At 39.6% G+C, this 21,139-nt stretch overlaps 3 protein-coding genes across 9 annotated transcripts in view; 2 read left to right on the top strand and 1 right to left on the bottom strand.

Moving 5' to 3' along the window:
* The window catches only part of LOC139780034 (uncharacterized), a 200,439-nt gene that overhangs the window by 31,278 nt on the left and 148,022 nt on the right, over nt 1-21,139 (top strand). The gene's annotated exons all lie outside the window — the stretch shown is intronic.
* LOC139780036 (uncharacterized) lies at nt 4,020-6,175 on the top strand. Its single transcript, XM_071718565.1, has one exon. The coding sequence runs from the start codon at nt 5,225-5,227 to the stop codon at nt 6,134-6,136; it is 912 nt and encodes a 303-aa protein (XP_071574666.1). The 5' UTR covers nt 4,020-5,224; the 3' UTR covers nt 6,137-6,175.
* Nucleotides 14,248-19,286, bottom strand: LOC139780029 (uncharacterized). 4 transcript variants are annotated; one of them, XR_011720082.1, is made up of 5 exons: nt 16,279-19,270; nt 15,643-16,159; nt 15,333-15,566; nt 15,062-15,247; nt 14,248-14,929 (listed from the first exon to the last, which is right to left on the bottom strand). XR_011720082.1 is itself a non-coding variant. In XM_071718559.1 (5 exons), the coding sequence occupies exons 3-5, from the start codon at nt 15,607-15,609 to the stop codon at nt 14,910-14,912; spliced, it is 483 nt and encodes a 160-aa protein (XP_071574660.1). In that variant the 5' UTR covers nt 15,610-15,918; nt 16,001-16,159; nt 16,279-19,286; the 3' UTR covers nt 14,248-14,909. The 4 variants fall into 4 exon arrangements, 2 of the variants coding, with proteins under 2 accessions (XP_071574660.1, XP_071574659.1); XR_011720083.1 differs by having other exon boundaries at nt 15,333-15,535; XM_071718559.1 differs by having other exon boundaries at nt 15,333-15,918; nt 16,001-16,159; nt 16,279-19,286.

Below are 21,139 nucleotides of genomic sequence, written 5' to 3'. Positions count from 1 at the left end.
CTCTAGCTGAGTCGCAGTTTTGACGGCCCACGAATGCTTGGTCGTGCTCTGCAACATGGGGTACTCGTACAGATCCCACAAACCGAAACTGACACTAAAATATCGGCCGCATTCCAAGGCCCGTAGCATGGATAGTTTATTGACCTCGTTTAATGTGACGTGAGGCATTCGCCACTGTACTTTAAACAATTCAATTTCCGGCTCCGTCGCCGGATTTCCTACAATGCAATTGTTATCGCTACGCGCTCGTATCAAAATTAATTCGTGACGAGCGTTAACAACCACGCGTTTGTAATCCTCGCAAAAACCCAACAATGTGTTGAGCGGTACGCAAAAGTTGAAATATTCCTCCGGGTGAGAAGATGAAATGTCCCATCCAGCATTTTGCATAATCTTTGCTTTGTCTTTTGTCAACGATACATAGTTATTGATAGTACTGGTTATTCCAACGTTTCTGTTGCGATTAATCTCCACGCTGTTGAGCTCGTATCAAATTTCGTCAAATATGAACGCCACGCAATTATTCGCAAGCGTTGTCTCAGACTTGTCATTTTTTCTCTTTATCGTCAATCTTCCTTCAACGTAGAGAAAGCTTTCGCACGGCAACCTGTATAAATCCTGGTGTTGTATGGGTATTCTTATCTCATCGTTATGTCCAAACGTCGTATTGGCGTACGGATTGTACGTATGTGTCTCAATTTTGACGACACTGTCGTCAAAGATCGGTTCATCTCCAATGTTTAAGATATTAGCCATTTTGTACGACGAAACCCAATGATTTCAAAAATTCAACGTTCGACGCAGTGAGTTTTTTCTTCGGCGATCGTATTGTCTCTCTAATTTTGTTTCTCGTCTATTGCACCTGCTCAGCTTCGTTCAGTACGAGCATCTCACGTTACCGCTGTCGTCTTCGTACATGCAGTCTAACGGTGATCTCCTCTCCGCGAAAATCAATCAATTGACCGTCCTGATCCATGACGCGAAGCGTCAAGTCCGAAATGCTCCGTACGATGATCGGAAGGTAAATGATCTGTGTCGGCGTTTCCGATATCTTATATCCTGGAGGCACACTCGGTGAAAACTCGTGTATCGTGTGCACGTACTTGTCGTTGCTGTACGCACCCGCGATCACGTTGCACTCTATGCGAATAATGTTTACGTTGATGATATTTATCGGAACATCCGATTCGTGCCATTGTCGCGGCTCCAGCACGCGATTCGTTGAAAATCCCAGCAGCGATCCAATGTTGTTCGCTGATTTTACTCTATCTTCGTCACATTATCCTTTAGATACTGCGCCAATTCTCTCGGTGGTCGAAGATTGCCAAAACTGTCGAAATATATGGCACGATCTCCTCTCTTCGCCTACGCCACCCAGTGAGTACCCGGTCCCTCAGCATTATCCAAATTCACGATGCCACTCTCGTTTCGACGTATACCGACGTATTCGGTATCGTGTGATAGGTTTCAAAATCTGTCAGACCGAGCTCGTAATCGCCATCGCTCAAATCCACGGCGGGAAAGTAGCTTACCGCGAGGATGCTGCTCTTGCCGGTGAGCGTAAATGTCAGTGACATGTTTGAATGAATACTGAGATTAAACAGCGTAACGCCGGTCTTTAAATTGATTGTCAGCCGACTGTAGAAAACGCAGACACAGTTGTCCACAATTGCTCTGATCGTATCGCTGATATGGCGTGCGATTGTACTCTATTACATTGTTCTCTAGATACTGCGCCAATTCTCTCGGCGGTCGAAGATTGCCAAAACTGTCGAAATATATGGCACGATCTCCCCTCTTCGCGTACGCCACCCAGTGAGTACCCGGTCCCTCAGTATTATCCAAATTCACGATACCGCTCTTGTTTCGACGTACACCGCCGATCGGTAACGAGTCGCGCATAAAAATACCTCTAAAATATGGAATGCGCATACGTTTTGCCAATTGTTGCAGTTGTACGTTGGTAGTTACGCCCTTGGGGATTTTTAGCGTCTCTTCGACGTTTTTTTTTTTTCTCGAGACTCCCCGTCCGCGTTTGTACGGAGCGAGATAGAGTCCGTGACGTTGCATCTCTTCCAGCTGACGTCGCGCGGCTTTGTTATCGTTCACAGCCTTTGCGACTCCCGCCTCTCCGCCGACCAACGAACCGAGAACCCCTAATAACGGCAGGATCGGTAGGATATCGCCGCGTTTCGCTACCGGAAGTATTCGCTTGTTCTTCTTCTTTTTCTTCGTTTTCAAACCCATACCGAGTTTCGTTTTAGCCTTCATGGCCGCCCAGACGGCTGTAGCTGCAGCTCTCTCTCCGAGAGTCGAATCGTTCGCGGTGACACTTTTTCGCGCTTTCGCGGCGAGTATATTGTCTGCCACGTGTCGTTCTGCGAGATCGCTGCTACGCGAGTAGGCTATGTCGTGCTTGCGACACGCTGCGTCCAATGGATTAATACCCTGATCACCTCTTGCCAATCGTGTTTCTAAATGAGTTCCCGGACCGCAATATAATAACCAGGGATATGTACTAGGTGCGCAACTAAGTTTCCGGGTTTTTTTGATCAATAAAAAATGGAAAATTTCAAGAGAAATACAAAAAATGGTTTATTCAAAGTATCGTCCCTCGCTAGCTATACATTTTCGCCATCTCTCTGGCAATACATGAATACCGCGACAATAAAACGACGCGTCTTTGGACCGAAACCATTTATCCAACCAATTTTGCACTTCTTCGAAATTGGTCAAGTGTAGCCCAGCCAAGCCATGCGCCATCGACCGGAACAAGTGATAATCGGAAGGCGCCAGGTCTGGCGAATACGGCGGGTGCGGTAGCAGATCCCATTTCAGCGTTTTGATGGTGTCCTGGACGATGGAACTGCGATGGCACGGAGCGTTGTCGTGCTGCAATATCACTCGTTCGTGTCTCGTGTCCCATTCTGGCCGTTTTTCGAGCAATGTATGGTTTAAATTGATCAGTTGTTGTCGGTAGCGCCTATTGACAGTTTCGCCCGGTTTCAGCAGCTCATAGTACACGATTCCTTTCTGGTCCCACCAAACGCAGAGCATTGTCTTCTTTCCAAAACGATTTGGCCGTGCCGTCGATGTTGATTCTTCACCAGGTGAAAGCCACGATTTTTTGCGTTTGGGATTCTCTAAATATATCCACTTTTCATCGCCAGTAACAATTCGATGAAGAAAACTTTTTCTTTCATGCCGCAAAAGCAAAATTTCGGAAGTGGCTCTTCGATTTTCCATCTGTCTCTCAGTCAACTCATGCGGCACCCATTTTCCTTCCTTTTGAATTTTTCCCATGGCATGTAAACGTTTGGAAATACCTTGGTGAGTCATGTTTAATGCCTCCGCAAGTTGATCTTGTGTTTGCGTATCATCTTCATCCAATAACGCTTGCAGATCGGCGTCCTCAATTGTTTTTGGTCTTCCGGAGCGCTCCTTGTACTCAGTGTCGAAATCGCCACTTCTGAAACGTTTAAACCAATCTTCACAGGTAGTTTTTGATGGTGCATGTTCGCCGTAGGCCTCCTCAAGCAAACGACGTGCTTCAGCTGCATTTTTTTTTCAAGTTAAAGCAGAAAAGCAAAACTTCCCGCAAATGCTGTTTATTTGGCACAAAACTCGACATCTCCGTTGTTAGAAAAAATATTTTTGCGTTGCGATATGTGTTTATATAACGACTGGTTATTGTTAACAGATGTCCAAGCTATAACTTCAGACAACTTCAGACATGTAAGTCGAGTACATGTGTTATTGGTGCCATCTATGTGTGAAACCCGGAAACTTAGTTGCGCACCTAGTAATTCGATCGGAAGTGCGTTTATCGCACGGTTTAACAGACCTCGACCTATATTCGGTGACATTCGCCGCAGTTCTTTATCAACGGCGGCGGACCGTCGACATGCGTTTGATGACACGGCAAATTATAATGTATTAAACAGCGACGATATTGCTGAACCTCCGAATCTGCCTTGATATGTTCGGGAAGTTTATCCCACAAATAATCTATATAATTATAAAACTGTCGGAGTAGAATGACCTTTGGTATATACTTCAATTGCTCGGTGGTTAAATCGTAAATATCGCTGTTATCCGACATGAGCAAAAACATTTTAAAAACTTAGCATCGATCTCAGCTCTACGGTCCTCTATAAATAGGCCAGCTTTCTCGATACTGTTTTTCATTCGTTATGGAAAGGAGGTAAAATGCGGTTCGTACGACAATCGCGGACGATCAAAGTGACAAACTTTGATGATAGGATACAGTTAGTAAAAGAGGTACGCAAACATGGAGACATGCTACCGATTTCTATACGCGGTATCATCTTCGGTCTGTCGAATTGCGGCAAGACAAACGTCTTGATAAACTTGCTGGAAAGTCCGCACGGTGTACGTTTCGAGAACGTGTATGTACTCGAAATCGTTGCAACAACCGAAATATCGATATTTGGAGAATATACTAACCCCGATAGAAGAGATTGGCTACTTTACGTTCTCGAATAACAGTGACGTCATTCCACCGAGCGAGGCGCTCCCGAATTCTATTTTTATCTTTGATGACGTGGCGTGCGACAAGCAAGATACGATAAGAGAATACTTTGCAATGGGCCGACACGTGGACGTTGACTCCTTCTATCTTTGTCAGACGTATGCAAAGATACCGAAGCATCTTATAAGCGACAACGCGAATTTATTGATTATGTTTAAACAGGATAGTACCAATCTGAAACACGTATACAACGATCACGTAAACACCGATATGTCTTATGAGGATTTCTGTAAATTGTGTCATACTTGTTGGCAACAAAAGTATGGATTCGTGGTGATAGACAAAGACAGCGCGATTTCGAATGGTCGATACAGAAAAGGATTTAACGACTTTGCGATACCGTAACGTGGTTAGTTGTTGTCGATTGAACAACGTTATCGCAACATGGACTGCAGCGAGGAGATTAGAGAGCGCGAGAGGATAGCAAATCAAATTGCAAAGACGAGCGATTCGATTCGCAAAAAGTATTACGCCTTGAAAACCGGTAAAATGGCGGAAGATATCGCATTGAAGAGAAACTTTAACCCCATCATCGAGCCTTTAAGGCAGATTGCCGAAAACACCGTTGGCAAAGAATCTGATGTGTCAAAGATTGAGAATAAAACGGCATAGGAAGACGAAAAGCCAAAGCTCAAACGAAAACGACCAAACGCCTCATTTAACGACTCTGTAATGGGTTCAACTCCGGTTACGTTGAAACGATCGATAACTGTGCCATCTAATTTGAGCAAAATAACCAAAATTTTACAACCGCGTAAATCGAAACAATCGAAAGCTCCATTGGATGAACCACCGATAATCTCTGCGCCGTCCGCAAAAACCGTACAACCTACAATGCTCGAATCACTCGCAAACGAGGATCTTTTCAAAACCACGGATGACTCACTCGTGACGTCCGTTCGACAGCAGTTGCAAACATCTGAGGGTCGAGAAACGTTGCGAGATCACTTGGGTCCATTGAGCCAAAAGTACGTCGGGGCTGTTCTGAGCGGCGATCAAGAAAGCGGTATAGACACCGTGTACGACGTTTATTTCAGCAACAATGGAATGATGCTCGGTAATAAACGTTTTGACGTGGACAACGCGGACAACATAATTATCGACGGCATACGATACGTCGGCACACCCGGTCTTTACGAGTTGATCTTTAAGAAAATTCCCAATGACGAGATCTACACGGAGGACGATATGCAAAAGTACAAGAGCATGCTGTTGATGACGAATACTCATAAATGCAATCATGATGCGCACGCTCGATTAAATGGCAACAGGGGATACAAGTACAGATATATAATCGCACCGTTGATTTCGGGTAAAAAAGCTGGAAAAGGTATACCGCGTGCCATGACATTAAGCGACAACAAGATCGACCATATAATTGCATCGGCGATTTCGGGTAAAAAAGCTGAAAATGGTATACCGCGTGCCATGACATTAAACGACAACAAGATCGACTATGTTCATTGGGACGATCCCAACGAGCTTGTAGATCGTCTCCGATTGCTCGAAGCTTCGCGCCTAGCGGGTCACAACGGTCACGACAACGAGATCCTGTCGAACTTCGCGAGGTTGGACTTATTATAAATTAAACCGCGCGTCAACAAGTCATTCAATCAACATCGAAATGCCGATCAACAAGTTTGGTATATCGCTCGGAAGAGGCGGTGCGGAACCGTATTATCAATGGAGCGGATTATTCAGAAATTACGTGCGCGATAACGCTCTTTGCGTGGTCGCCACCGACTTTGACGCAAAATCGCGCAAGATTCGACGGGTAGCGCTGCCTTTAGATGATGGCGATGCTGCTAACAAGCGCTACGTGCAGCTGAGCGTGCAAATTTTGAAAGATCGACAGGATGAAATCGAGAGAAAGATGGTCATATTCCAGAATAACGTGCAAATTACCCTAAACGAACTTCAAAAGATGATTCAAGATGTAATTGCGAATCATCGCGAATAGATAAGAACGTACATCTGATCTCTGCGTCAGTGGCGCGTCATCGTCATGGCTAGTAAGAAGTAAACAGCTGAGAAACGGCGGCTGGTGGAGGAACTACACGCTCCTACGAGAAGAAATTTTCCGCGAAGACGCGTCATAGTGCGCGGATACGATGACCTGTGGCAGGCGGATGTGGTCGAGATGCGTCCATACACGCGATTCAACAGAGGCTACCAATTCATACTCACCGTTATCGACGTGCTGAGTAAGCACGCATGGACCGTACCGCTCAAGGCCAAGAGCGGAACCGAGGTTACTACGGCGATTGCAAAAATAATTCGAGACGGTGGAAGATGTTCGAAAAATCTGCAGACTGACAAAGGGAAAGAATTTTATAACGCAAACGTGCAGAAACTCTTTAAAAAACATAATATCAATCACTATTCGACCTATTCCGTAATGAAGGCATCGGTCGTCGAACGATTTAATAGCACGCTTAAGAACGACATGTCGAAAATGTTTAAGCGCAATGGAAATTACAAATGGATCGACCCTCTGCCGGGTCTCGTATCGGATTACAACGCGCGAAAGCATCGAACTATCGGCATGCGACCCATCAGTGTTACTCCCGCGATCGCCGACAAGCTCCTAACAACGGTGTACAGTCACGTAAAGATCGCTGCTCCCGCGCGATTTAAAGTGAGCGACTCGGTACGCGTGAGTAAATTCAAGACAATCTTCGAGAAAGGATACACGCCAGATTGGACCACGGAGGTGTTTAGAATCGTCAAAGTGCAGAAAACTAATCCCGTGACGTATCTATTGGAAGATTCCTGCGGAAAACCCGTCGCCGATGGATTCTACGAATACGTGTTGCATCGCGTTGCTAAGGTAAACGTCCCAATAGCGGACCATTTAAGACGCCTGGAAAATTGAAATTGAATTTTTATATATATTAACAAATCTTATTTATAAGCGGATACGACGAAACGAAAGCTTGGATTATCTAGTTTCTGGAAACCATCCAATAATTAGTTCCATCAGTAATAGTTGATTTGATTTTTTCGGAAAATGCGAGAAAAGGAAATGTCCCAGTACCCGGCCATCAGTTTTTGGTTATGTCCCGATATCCGGCCACTCGATGTCCCTATTACCAACCAGTCGCAGATAAAAGCAGAGATAACTTTTTTTATTTCGCAATTTGAGAGGTTACGTTCAAGACTTTTCCAATGTAAACAATCTGCTGACTACATAATAGCAATAACGAACTCGTTCGACGAAGCCAAATTTGTAAAATGTTAGATATCATACTTACTGCGAATAATCGCCTCAGTTTAGCGTAATTTTAAACACACTTTAAGCACACTAGTAAACAATGCCGCACGTCAATGCTGATCGTTCGTGTTAATTTCCATCAAGGTTATGGCCGCTGAGTTCGTTGCGTCCAGCAATTGGGACATCACCCGATCGCCTGGTTGTACCAGTATCCAGCCACTTGGTTCGCTATTGATACACCATACGGTTGAAACGCCCGAGTATCCGACCATGCAAATTAACAATTTATCGGCAATTCTAACTAAATTTCGACCCTAGATTTGCATTCTCTACATCTTCCTTAATATAAAAAGCTATAACTTGTTCAATATATATAAAAAATGAAGGCGACATAGTTACAATTGAACTTCGTCAATTCTTAACAAACTGGCTTACAGATGCGCTTCGTTTCCCGGTGCAGCGCGTGCACTCTCAAGAAACTCGAAAAAATTACTACAAAGAGCGCAAGGATTATTTTAACCGTTGTCCTATACATAGATTATAAATCGTAGAACTCAATTAAGTGGTTATTTATTTATTTTTATCGAAAAATCTCTTAATTAGGTGGAATATTCCCCTTAGTGGTTGGGAACTGGGACATGGTTGGCTATTGGGACGTTTACCTTAATCCCGACGTGTATCTCGTTGAAAAAGTTTTGCGCAAGAGGGGGGATGAGGTTTATGTAAAGTGGTTAGAATTTGATAATCCATACAATTCATGGATATACAAGGATAATATATTGTAAAAATTTATTACAATATAAAAACATATTATACATACAAATGAGTCATTTATTTTCAAAATATCCAAATGCATTTACAATATATATATAGATATAGATATAGATATAGATATATATAGAAATTGAAAGTGACCTTCATGTGACCTTCAAATGACTATCCAAGGTCACATCAATGGCACCATCTTATGTCCCCCTTCGAACCAAACAACTTTTGTCTGAAACGTTTTTCCGTATTTTTCATATTTTTCAAGATATTTGCCTGCCTCTTTTAAAATGGGCCACCCTGTATATATATATACAGTACAAAATTACCTTTTTCAAAAAAGGTAAAAAAAGGGCGCCAAGTACACGCGTGGTTGTTACCTCGAAAAAAAAAACCAAGTGGTAGTATCATTAATTTTAAATTCAAAAATAAATATAATCTATTCTAATCTAGGTGGTAGTAGCTTTAATTTTTCTTAACAAAATTATTAAATTACAAAATTGTTACTTTATTCAATCCAAGTGATATCTACCTCGAAAAAACCTAAATAACAAGTGGTATCTATTTTAAAAAAATATGTGAAATTTTTTAATACTCTGCCAATTACAAAGAGAGAATATATACCTCGAAAAAAGAACCAAGTGGCAGTATCATTAATTTTAAATTCAAAAATAAATAAAATTTATTCTAACCTAGGTGGTAGCAGCTTTAATTTTTCTTAACAAAATTATTAAATTACAAAATTGTTACTTTATTCAATCCAAGTGATATCTACCTCGAAAAAACTTAAATAACAAGTAATATATATTTAAAAAAAAAATATGTGAAATCTTTTAATACTGCGCCAATTACAAAGAGAGAATATATATATATATATATACACATATATACCTTAACAAAATTATTATTATATCACAAAATTGCGTTACCAAACTCAATCCAAGTGATACGTACCAACCTAAGTGGTAGTAGCCTTATTTCTCCTTAACAAAATTATATCACAAAATTGCGTTACCTAACTCAACCTAAGTAATGTTATTTCAAAAAAATATATGAAATCTTTAAATTACGCCAACTACAAAGAGAATATATATATTGCTTTGAAAAATAATTGTAGTGCAACTACTCTTAAAAAATAAAACAAAATTGTGTTACCTAACTCAACCCAAGTGGTATGTATCTTTGTATTCCTGAGGGTCTTTCTATCAACCCAAGTGGTAGTAGTTTTAATTCTTCTTGATAAAATTATAATATTACAAAGAATCATTTTAATCACAAAGAATTAAAAAGGTAACATTATAAAATAAAAATATTTAATTAAAATAAAATAAATAAATTTTTCTTGTAAAAAACTTGGCGCTGCTTTTTTAAGGTCAATCCAGACAAACTTGCATAGGTGCATAAACATATGCATAAAGAGATGAATTGGTCTATTTCCTTTTGCACATATATATGAACCAATCAATTTCTTACGCTTATGTTTATACGCGATGCAAATTTGTCTGGATAGACCTTAAAAAAGCAGCGCCAAGTTTTTTACAAGAAAAATTTATTTATTTTATTTTAATTAAATATTTTTATTTTATAATGTTACCTCTTTAATTCTTTGTGATTAAAATGATTCTTTGTAATATTATAATTTTATCAAGAAGAATTAAAACTACTACCACTTGGGTCGATAGAAAGACCCTCAGGAATACAAACCCTTACAAAAAAGTAGTACTAGCAATCAGTACTCAGTACTGAGTGATCAGTACTCGTAGTATTGAGAGTATTAGTATGTTAATACTCATGAATACTGCAGAATGGTCAGTACTGTGTCTGTCAGTGCTTACAGTACTGGCAGTACTACAAGCAATAATACTCATTAGTACTTCAAAGTATTGAAGTGGTCAGTACTTTATCAGATTAATATTCGGAGTACTATCATGATAGTACTGCCAGTACTGTAAGAACTAATAGGCACAGTACTGACCATTCTGCAATATTCACGAGTATTAACATACTAATACTGTCAATACTACGAGTACTGATCACTCAGTACTGAGTACTGATTGCTAGTACTACTTTTTCGTAACGTATCTTGGAAATATTAAATTAATAAAATACTAAATTAACACACTAAACTATCAATATGACGTTATTTTGATATCATCTTGACTTTTTGTTCTACTTGGATAGTACTGCGCAAGTAGGGGAGAGTGGGCTCCCTTGAGCCAAGGGGGCCAATGTGACAGTGCGAGTTTTCTGTATTAACGTTGCTCGGGGGGGGTATTAGTCGCCCCGGATTCGCGAATGGTCTAAAGCGTGTAGCGATAACTCGAAGGACCAGAGGGACCGTTCCCTCACGAGATGTAACGACATGCAAAACGAAAGCGAAAGCGCGAGCGAAAAATGCAAAGCCAAGCGACTCACCGTTCGTTGCCCGTTGCCCTCTCGGATGGTGTTCTCTCGTCTCTCTCTCTATTCCTCTCTCCTTCGTCCTTCCCTCGGGTAAGCCCTCCGTTGTAAGCGAGAAGGCGAGCCGGCAAGCAAGCAGGCAAGGCACGATAGGCAAGCAAGCAGTGCAGGAAGGTAGGCAAGGCCCGAGATAGACAGGCGAGCGGTGCAGCGGACAGAACAGGCAAGCAAAGCACGGGCTCGAAGGGAGTCGACTCCGCGTGCTCCAAAATGTGAGTTGACGAGTTCGCGTTCGAACAGCGAATGTGTGTGCTCCGGTACTCCATCGTCTCACGCACCTGCAAATTGCGGCGCGAGCGAGTACCAACTTCTCCAGCAATTGGGCGGGCCACCCGCGGGCGGGCAGCACGAGTCGGGTGAATCGCGCGAGTGTTGCCTATTTATCGCGATCCGCCAACGTCTCGCGCGAGTCACGAATTACGATTTTGGTGTTACCGACGGTAACGTTTCGACCAATGTACGCTAATAATACATGCAACTTATTAACTAGTATATACAACTAACACTAAGGATGCTGATATTGACTATATGCAAGCGAGCGCCAACCAAACGTTCTGCAAAATAGTGACGGTGGGTATGAAAACTTTCGTTTTCAAAATATATAACTTCTATCAAAAAATTATGCCGAAATAAGCATATACTATATACTTTAGTTAAAGGCAGATATGTAATTGGAGCCTTGCAAAGTAAATTTTTACTTGTCATAACTTTTTGATATGTATAATATGGATTTCTAGGAATTCTACAGTAAAAAAAAAATTCATAAGACGAAAAATTCACAAGTCGGGATCTAGGTTCAATACCAACGTGCACACAAAAACGTTTAATTGTTCTGTATCTGAAATATTTACGATAAATAATATCAATGTTCAGTGGGGTCCAATGTGACGCAGGTTGATGGGGTCCTCTGTGCCACGCTTACAGAACTACCTAACCTACCTACGTGACAGCGCGAGTTTCCGTAGTGTGTTTCGATCGCGGAATAGTAAATGTTAGTGCCTAAATTTTCCTATAAAATGAAATAATTTCCATCGATAATCATATCCACACTTTTATTTTCTGTTTTTTTTTCACCCTTTAGTTACAGATCACATGTAATTGAGTCGCTGTGAGGCAATATTCGTTGATCTCTGCTAGGTTACGACAAAAAGTGAGGTTATAGGACTTTGTTTTCAGTTTTCAATTTCTTAGGTCATCTGATGAAACAAATATGACACGATTATTGATAAATTGGTTCTCTAGCACAGTCTTGGTTTTTCCTTTTTGTAGAGAGAAGAGTTAATAGACTACGTGTCACAGGGTACCCTACCTTTCACATTACATGTCACAGTGTACCCTACGCTATGGCTCAATCGACCCCACGCGTGGGGTCCATTGTGACAAACGCAGCTTTTAGAAATATCATTATTTTTGCAAAATATTTCTGAAAATTTACTTCTTAAATCATTTACAAACAAAGTTTATTATATTAAACATCGAATAGTCACATTTATATTATAATGAAGTTATTAAAAACAATTTTTAATGTGATTTGAAAAAACGTGGTTCAAGGGTGCCCACTCTCCCCTACTGCGCTTGTACCACACGTTAGTATCCCACGAGTATTCGATAAGTACTAAAAGAGTACTGGAGGGAGTACTGGTGGGAGTACTGGAGGGAGTACTGGGGGGAGTACTGGGGAGAAAGTAAGTGGAGGGAGTACACTAGAGGAAGTACTGAAGGGAGTACTGAATGAGTATTGGATGAGTACTGGGAAGGAGTACTGACGAAGTCAGTATGGTCGAATTTAGTAGTACTTTGAGTACTTATGTCTCCAGTACTTTCACCAATACTTTTTCCAGTATTAAAACCAGTACTACTTTTTCATAAGGGAAGATACATACCACTTGGGTTGAGTTAGGTAACACAATTTTGTTTTATTTTTTAAGAGTAGTTGCACTACAATTATTTTTCAAAGCAATATACATATTCTCTTTGTAGTTGGCGTAATTTAAAGATTTCATATATTTTTTTGAAATAACATCACTTAGGTTGAGTTAGGTAACGCAATTTTGTGATATAATTTTGTTAAGGAGAAATAAGGCTACTACCACTTAGGTTAGTACGTATCACTTGGATTGAGTTTGGTAACGCAATTTTGTGATATAATAATAATTTTGTTAAGGTATATATGTGTATATAAATATATATATATTCTCTCTTTGTAATTGGCGCAGTACCTATTAAAAGATTTCACATATTTTTTTTTAAATAGATATTACTTGTTATTTAGGTTTTTTCGAGGTAGATATCACTTGGATTGAATAAAGTAACAATTTTGTAATTTAATAATTTTGTTAAGAAAAATTAAAGCTGCTACCACCTAGGTTAGAATAGATTTATTTATTTTTGAATTTAAAATTAATGATACTACCACTTGGTTCTTTTTTCGAGGTATATATTCTCTCTTTGTAATTGGCACAGTATTAAAAGATTTCACATATTTTTTTTTAAATAGATACCACTTGTTATTTAGGTTTTTTCGAGGTAGATATCACTTGGATTGAATAAAGTAACAATTTTGTAATTTAATAATTTTGTTAAGAAAAATTAAAGCTACTACCACCTAGATTAGAATAGATTTTATTTATTTTTGAATTTAAAATTAATGACACTACCACTTGGTTTTTTTTCGAGGTAACAACCACGCGTGTACTTGGCGCCCTTTTTTTTACCTTTTTTGAAAAAGGTAATTTTGTACTGATATCATGCATTTTGTAGTGTTACGCATCCTCTTCTAAAAAGGGCATGTCATCCATACTCGAATCTATCGAAATATTGTTGTCGCTTTTCCGCAATGCGGATTGGTTCTCTTCTTGTGCTCTCTTCATGTATACATATACGTCATATTAATCTTCAGCAAACGAATAAACGCGTTGGATTTGAAGGGGATAATAAGACTTGCTTCTCGAGATTATGCATGCACGTAAGGTGATCAAAGTAGAGTGATAGTGGATGCAAACAATATTCTGTTCAATCCTTGCAAGTCTGTCCTTATCGAATAAAATTCAAGTAAAAGTCCATTTTACAAACGTCCTAATTGTTAAGTTTCAATCAATCAATTAGCTGATAAAATCTACAAGTCTGTATTGGACTCGTTCCTCCTGCGTTTTTTCTTTCCCTAAAAAGTAGAAGATCGTGAGAAAATTGAAATCTAAAAGGTCTTTCGACGCCTTTTCTCGCAGTAAAAGTAAATAAATTCGTTCATATCCTCATATAATTCTCATAACGCTTTATTTTAAGAAGAAAGATTCATGAGTTTCTTATACAGATTGTCGTCAGCTAACTACCATTGTGGTAGACGAGGCAGAAGACAGTAACATAATTATTTTTAAGCAGTAATAACCCGTCAGTATTAAAAATTGAAATCTAAAAGGTCTTTCGACGCCTTTTCTCGCAGTAAAAGTAAATAAATTCGTTCATATCCTCATATAATTCTCATAACGCTTTATTTTAAGAAGAAAGATTCATGAGTTTCTTATACAGATTGTCGTCAGCTAACTACCATTGGGGTAGACGAGACAGAAGACAGTAACATAATTATTTTTAAGCCGTATTTTTAAGCAGTAATAACCCGTCAGTATTATATATTCGTACCTCTGACCATACACATATGAACACACACATACAAAGTGAATATGTAATTTATTTTTATCCGCAGTATCCAGGATTGTCCATTTTGTCGTGTACAGCGCTTTGTAAAAGACCACTTTTGTCGGAGGAGTTGTTAGATTTATCTTCTTGCTTTCCTCTCCTTTGATCTGAACAATTTTATATACCAACTTCTTTCCGTAATATGGCACGCTTATCCTGTTGCCCACGGTGAATATCTTGTGCTCGTTAAAATATTTCAGGATATTGTCCAATTCCACGCTTACGTCAGACACCGAGCGCTTTCCCTGTTGAGTAATTACAATTTCCTTAGCGATATGAACGTCGGATATCAAGGAACATATTTTGACCAATCCTGATAGATTATTTAGCTCAATCGAGAGTTAAACTAAAAACAAGAAGTCGATAAATTAGCTCACCGTGCCTCGTTAAAGAAACACTTGTCAAACTTTTGTCGTTAGTCGGCCAGGCCGTTTTGACTACCACCTCGTTCTTCGTCGCGACTACGGTTGACGATCCAATCGCAATCTCGCACAGTTGCAAAGTGAACTGCGATGCAAACACTATGTCATTAGCGTCCCTCTCGGAAATGCGTTTGGGTAATTCTGCGAGACGCACAATACCATCAAGTTGAAGACAGATCCGGGTAAAAATTGTGTTAATTGATTACGAGGGTCAATTGTTGCATACCTTGCGTTTGGAAGACTTCTATCGTGCTGTATAAAACTCTGTTGTCCGCAACGACGGGATTGACGGTGCCAAGATCGGCGACAACGGGACGATCGGCGACGTCGAGACGATTGGCGACAATGGGACGGTCGGAGACGATGGGACGGTCGGCGACAGGTCCGGCAGCGACGGGACCAGCAGCGACGGAAATGGCGACAACGGGACTGGCAGCAACGAGATCGGTGGTTAATTTATCTTTTAAAGAAAATTGTAGCGCAAAATCATCGTCTAATTCCATCTAAAATATATATATTAAAAAGACAGTACTTACATTTTTCTGAATTCTTTAAACGAAATGGGACAATTCGTTGAATCTAAGTTTATCAGATTTTATCTTTCTTCCTATTTTTATCCGACACTGTATACTTGTCGTAACTTTTCGTTGGATCAAAAGGTTCCCATCTACTCGCTGGAAAAATGTGTTTGTTCCTCTCGTACCATGATCTAATGAGAAATGTGATTCTTCGGTTTCGACAGAAGCATCGTGCATAACACGAATATCATCGTGAACGTCAAATGTGAACAGAGGTTCGCTTTTTCCTCGTGCCTAATCGCAATATTACATACATTAAAATAACATGCCAACATTGTGATATTGCTTCATAAGTTTTATCATTTAGTATCTTTACCTTAGTTACAATAAAATCGTAAAACGTATAATGGTGCGGTAATATAAGAAAGATCCTCCTTGACATACATTAACTGATCTGCCATTACTGTTTTAAGCTCGCTGAATTCACGCCTCAGAACTTCTAAACATCTCTGAAGAAGCTGATAGATAGAATTACCTGTATGTGAAAATTTAATTTATGCAGTAGAACATTATATATCACGCCAATGTTACTCCAAAAGTGACACTGGAGTATTTTAATAACTTAAAAATTCTCTAAATCACTAAGACATTCACCTTTCTTCATTATAACACTCCGACGATGGCCAGATCCATCCTAATATGAATGTAATCTCAATTTCTTCTTCCTTAAATGCGTTCTGCTTTCTACCCCATTCTTGCCTCAATTCTTCCTTAAGTTTATTTTCCTCCTCCTCCCTTTCCCTATTTGGCAAGAAACTTGTATTTACATCTGGATTTTTCTTAATCTTCTTAATCGCGGAGCCATCAGATTGCACATTTTCTGACTGCGGGGATTTTTCGGCATTGTCTTCGTCAGAAGACATCTCAGCTTAATCTTCGTCTTCGTCCAGATTAAAAGACAAAGCTTGAATCTGTCTTTTCTGTTTGTTCTTTTCTGTCTGCTTCGCCGCTAGCGTTCTTTCCTTTTCCTGCTCTTTTTCACGTTCCTTCTATCAAAGCATAAAACACTGTGCAAAAATCACATAACATTCAGAGCACTGCACAGTGGGGCCGATTCCCGAAAAGCTGGCCAAAAGTCGAAAAATGAAGTTTTAATTTATGGGATTTGAAGTACATAGATGTATAGAGTAATGTTCAAAGAATATGTAACGGCCTTTATAAGGGCTAATTAAGTATACATGACAGGTATAAGCCAGTACAAAAAGGACCTTCGCACGAGTAACAGCTCGAGCGTCCGAGCTCATGTTCAAGCGTCATATTAAAAAATTCGTAGGAAATCGTAAAGTTGATCTTTTTTAATTCTACAAAATGGATGTTTTAAATGGAAAAATGTAGTTTATTATCGTATTTGTCAAAAATTATAACAAATAAATATAAATTAACAATAACGCAATGTTTGAAGTGTAAAATAATGAAAATTTGTGTGCAATCGTTTCAGAAAAATAGAGAAAAGTTAAAAGTCCCACGGATTCCCGCAGTGAAACAAATTTTAAATTAAAGTTTATATTATTATGTAACAAAATTTGTAAAAATTAGCTGCTACTAGCGGCTACTTTGTTTTTAATGTACATTTGTATTTAAAACCTTCCAAATTCGCATAAACTTATTAACGCCTATGCTTAAACCACTAACAACATAGTAAAACTAATAATTGAAAATAGAACATGACCTTTAACTATGTAAATTGGAATACAATAATTGTTTAAACAATAATTGTTTAAACAAATTACTGCAAAATAAATTTTTTAAATCTGACAGCGGCAATAGATTCAACGGGAAAAATAATAGAATGTTAAAAAAAGTGTGTGCGTGTGTGTGTGTGTGTGTGCGTGTGTGTGTGTGTGTGTGTGTGTGTGTGTGTGCGCGCGCGCGCGCGCGCGTTCGTTTGCCACAAAAGAAATTAAAATCCTTATATCCGGAAACAGTTGAATTGCTTACTTCACCATTACTTTATGCGTCCAGTGCTGATTCTATCTCTTCTTTTTCGATATCATCAAATTCTTCAGGTTTAGATACAGATAATTCAACTGATGATGAAAACTAATTTGTATGTAAATTTTATGTAAATATTAGGTACTTGTATGTAACTATTTGTATGGAAATATTAGATTAATATTTTTGTAAACACAAATTAATTTTTTACATTCGGCTTTGTATTGTACTTCTTAATATATTTGTCACAAGTTTTTTCATAAAATAAATAAAAATTATGGATTTTAGAAATTTTGTATTTGTCATTTTACATCTGCCATTCATTTTGTTTCCAGATTCGTTATTTGCGACCCCGAAAACCTATAAATTCCACGTTTCACATAAATTAAATAAAAATAACGGTTTATAGATATGCTTTTTAGTATTTCGTATCCGCCATTTTTTTTTATTTTGACTTGAAATTCGTTATCAGCGACCCCAAAAACCCCTATATACCAAGTTTCAAGTAAATATCTTAATTTTTCGACTTTTAGCCAGCTTTTCGGGAATCGGCCCCACTGTGCACTGGGCACAAATCACACATATATATACATATATATTTACGCCAAACCGCATATATAACATCGTGTTATTTTTACATTTAGGAAAATTATTTCATATTAACTCAATAGGCGTTAAACTTGCATACATAGGGAGCTTTCCAGCAAGTGACACAACGTTCTATCTTTCTTTTTTGGCAATGAGTAACAAAGACAAAACGATACCTGTGTCGACTTGTGTCGCTTGCTGGAAAGCTCCCATAAGTGAATCTCGCGTTTTATGTAAAATTTGTAAGAAATCGGTAATCTAACCTATACTACGTTTACGCGAGCGTTACTTAATTCTGTAGTAACTTACGAACGATACGATAATTCCTCCGCATAAACGGGAGATTTTATAGTAACTACAATACGATGATATCGTTCGTATAAGTTACTACAGAAGTAATACTCACGTAAACGTAAACTATTATAATTCCTGTCACATGCACTTAGTCGCGTAAAAGAGTCACGGTGCGGTCTCGCTTTGCGTCGTATAATAATAGGATAATTACATGTAAATAAAACAATTACCTTGAATCAGAAAAAATATTAATCGTCGCGTCGCGTAGAGAGCCACGGTCGGTATCGCTCCGCGCGTACTTGACGCGAGACACTATACCGTGTTATTTATAGGTTAACTGACTGTGACAGCGCACTGAACTGAACGCACTGTCTGCACTGCGCGCAGTACACACACGTATGCATATGTGTACATATCGATACATATCGAAACTGGCGATACTAGCACCGCCATCCGCCAGTGTCGAAAAAGTGAAAGTTACATTTCTCTGATATATATGTTATATATTGAGAGCGTCGAGAGACGTAGGAGAAGAAGAAGTATCTTAATATAAAATTTTCACATTTGGACTTTGCGTCGCGATATCTCCGCTCGTAGGGCACGTAGCGGAAAATATTATAAGAGATACCCCCCTCAAATCGACCCCAAGCTATCGATCAACCCTACTTAGAACTTGATCCGTTCACTCGTTATCGAGATCTCAACATCTCGAGCACTCGCAACCCGTCGCGTCGCGTAAAAGAGTCACGATCGGTCTTGCTCCGCGTGTACTTGGCGCGAGACACTACCGTGTCTCTTGAGATATATATATATATATATATATATATATATATATTTACAATGGTATTTTATAATGCCCCCATGGCAGCGTCTCGGTGGAATCGGGTATAATGTATCGCTTATCGTCGTACGGACTTACAGCGATTTTTGTTTCGGACACGGTGTACACCTCGTGTAGTTTGGACCTTAAGCAAGCCTGCTGTCGCGTCATTTCAATTTCGTCTCGCAGACACCGCGTGTAATCGTCGAACGTTATCGACCTGGCTACGACGTTACTCTTAACACCTTCGACCTTTTTCGTATCTTTCTTACCGTCGACTCGCAAGGCGTACATCTTTCCTCTAAGCCCGACGAATTCGGTCATTATTGCACCGTTATTTTCGTCTTTCATCAAGCCCGGAACTTTTTTATTGGCGAGTGGGAATAGTGGGATACCGTACGCATTATCGACCGCGTAATCGTTAGTGTCAAAGCTATTAATGTCGCGCTTCATGGTATCGTATACGTCGTCGCACTCGATGTGATAAATAAGACTGTCCGTATCGGTATACGTAACTTTACACTTGTCGTGACACAACGGTAACATGTACTCGTGATGAAATTCATACAAACATGTCTTGGATATATCGAGGATGCACATACCCACGTAGATTGGTTTGTTGAACTTCACCTCGAGTTTTCGCATTTCTATTGCTACTAGATGCTCCGAAAAGACGCTTCGATTGTGAAAATTTGGTTTCGCGATTATTGCCTCCGCACCGTATCGTCCGTATCTACCCTCCCAATGAGTCACGAGTCGCACGTCAACGTGATTGCGCACGTTCTCCATGGTTTTTCCAAACACAGCGTTGTTCATCAATTTGTATGAAGTTTTTTCGAAATCATTCTTGGCCAATGTTCTAAATTTCGTGTTAAGTTCTATATAATCGCGAAGCCATGGAGATTGCGCGAATTTTAATACACGGTGAATCTTTGGGTAATTATGCATATTAATACCGCACTCGCCAATGACCTTGACCTTGACATATGTTGTCAAGGTCACCCTTCTGAGTGACCTTCAGAAGGTTTTAGCCGGCGGTCGTTATTCGTTAAAAAGTTATAAACAAAAAAAGGTTTAGAAAATATAGCAGCTATTTTGAGTATTGGAAGGCATAAATGACTAATATATATGTCGAAATAGTTCACGCATACACTTTCCACGCGAAACGAGGTGCCACATGGGTTCGTGGCGTGCTTTACAAGCTCGTTTATATATATGTTACAGTTAAAACCCGAAATCCGTCAAAACCCGAATTTACTGGTAAATTCTAGTTTTAACTAAGCCAGCTCGACAATTCGCGTTCTAACTGAAATAATTTAGTCAAAACTAGAATTGACCGAGTGCTTTAGTATATTCGCGTTCTAACTGAAAAAATTTAGTTAAAACTAGAATTAACCGACTGCTTTAGTAAATTCGCGGTCTAACGTGTTTCTCTTACAGTCAAAACGCGAAATCCCTCAATCGGCAATGCTATACATATATGTGTTACGCCCAAACACCGAAATCGCTCAGTGAGCGAAAAAAACATCCACAACGCGTTGTGGACGGTGCTGATCATCCAAAGACCGAAATGAAATATTTTTTCAGTGTGTGGTCGTTTTTATTATCCACAACGCGATGTGTGCATTTGAGAAACGTCTACGACGCGTTCTGCATAACTTGCATGTACTTTAAGTTATAAAGCGAGGTCCACGCTGCTACCGGCGGAGGTGAGTGCGGGAGGGGAGGCCTAAGGCCCCCCCTTGCACCCCCCGCGTGTGTGTGTGTGTGTGTGACGCGCTTTGAAAGTATTTAAGTGTTTAAAGCGCATCACTAACCATT

This window comes from Temnothorax nylanderi, unplaced genomic scaffold (assembly GCF_030848795.1).
Source record: "Temnothorax nylanderi isolate EJ_2023f unplaced genomic scaffold, tnyl_v1.0 TNYL_tig0258_pilon, whole genome shotgun sequence".
NCBI lineage: Eukaryota > Metazoa > Arthropoda > Insecta > Hymenoptera > Formicidae > Temnothorax > Temnothorax nylanderi.
The sequence above is the reverse complement of the archived record's forward strand: the minus strand, read 5'-3'. Positions and strand labels throughout refer to the sequence as shown.

Coding starts and splice junctions, on each gene's coding strand:
- LOC139780036 (XM_071718565.1), top strand. CDS start 5,225: ATGGGTTCAACTCCGGTTACGTTGAAACGATCGATAACTGTGCCATCT.
- LOC139780029 (XM_071718558.1), bottom strand. CDS start 15,609: ATGGAATTAGACGATGATTTTGCGCTACAATTTTCTTTAAAAGATAAA. Junction 15,248..15,332: donor AGAAGTCTTCCAAACGCAAG/GTATGCAACAAT, acceptor TGCGTCTCGCAG/AATTACCCAAACGCATTTCC. Junction 14,930..15,061: donor TGTTTCTTTAACGAGGCACG/GTGAGCTAATTT, acceptor ATTACTCAACAG/GGAAAGCGCTCGGTGTCTGA.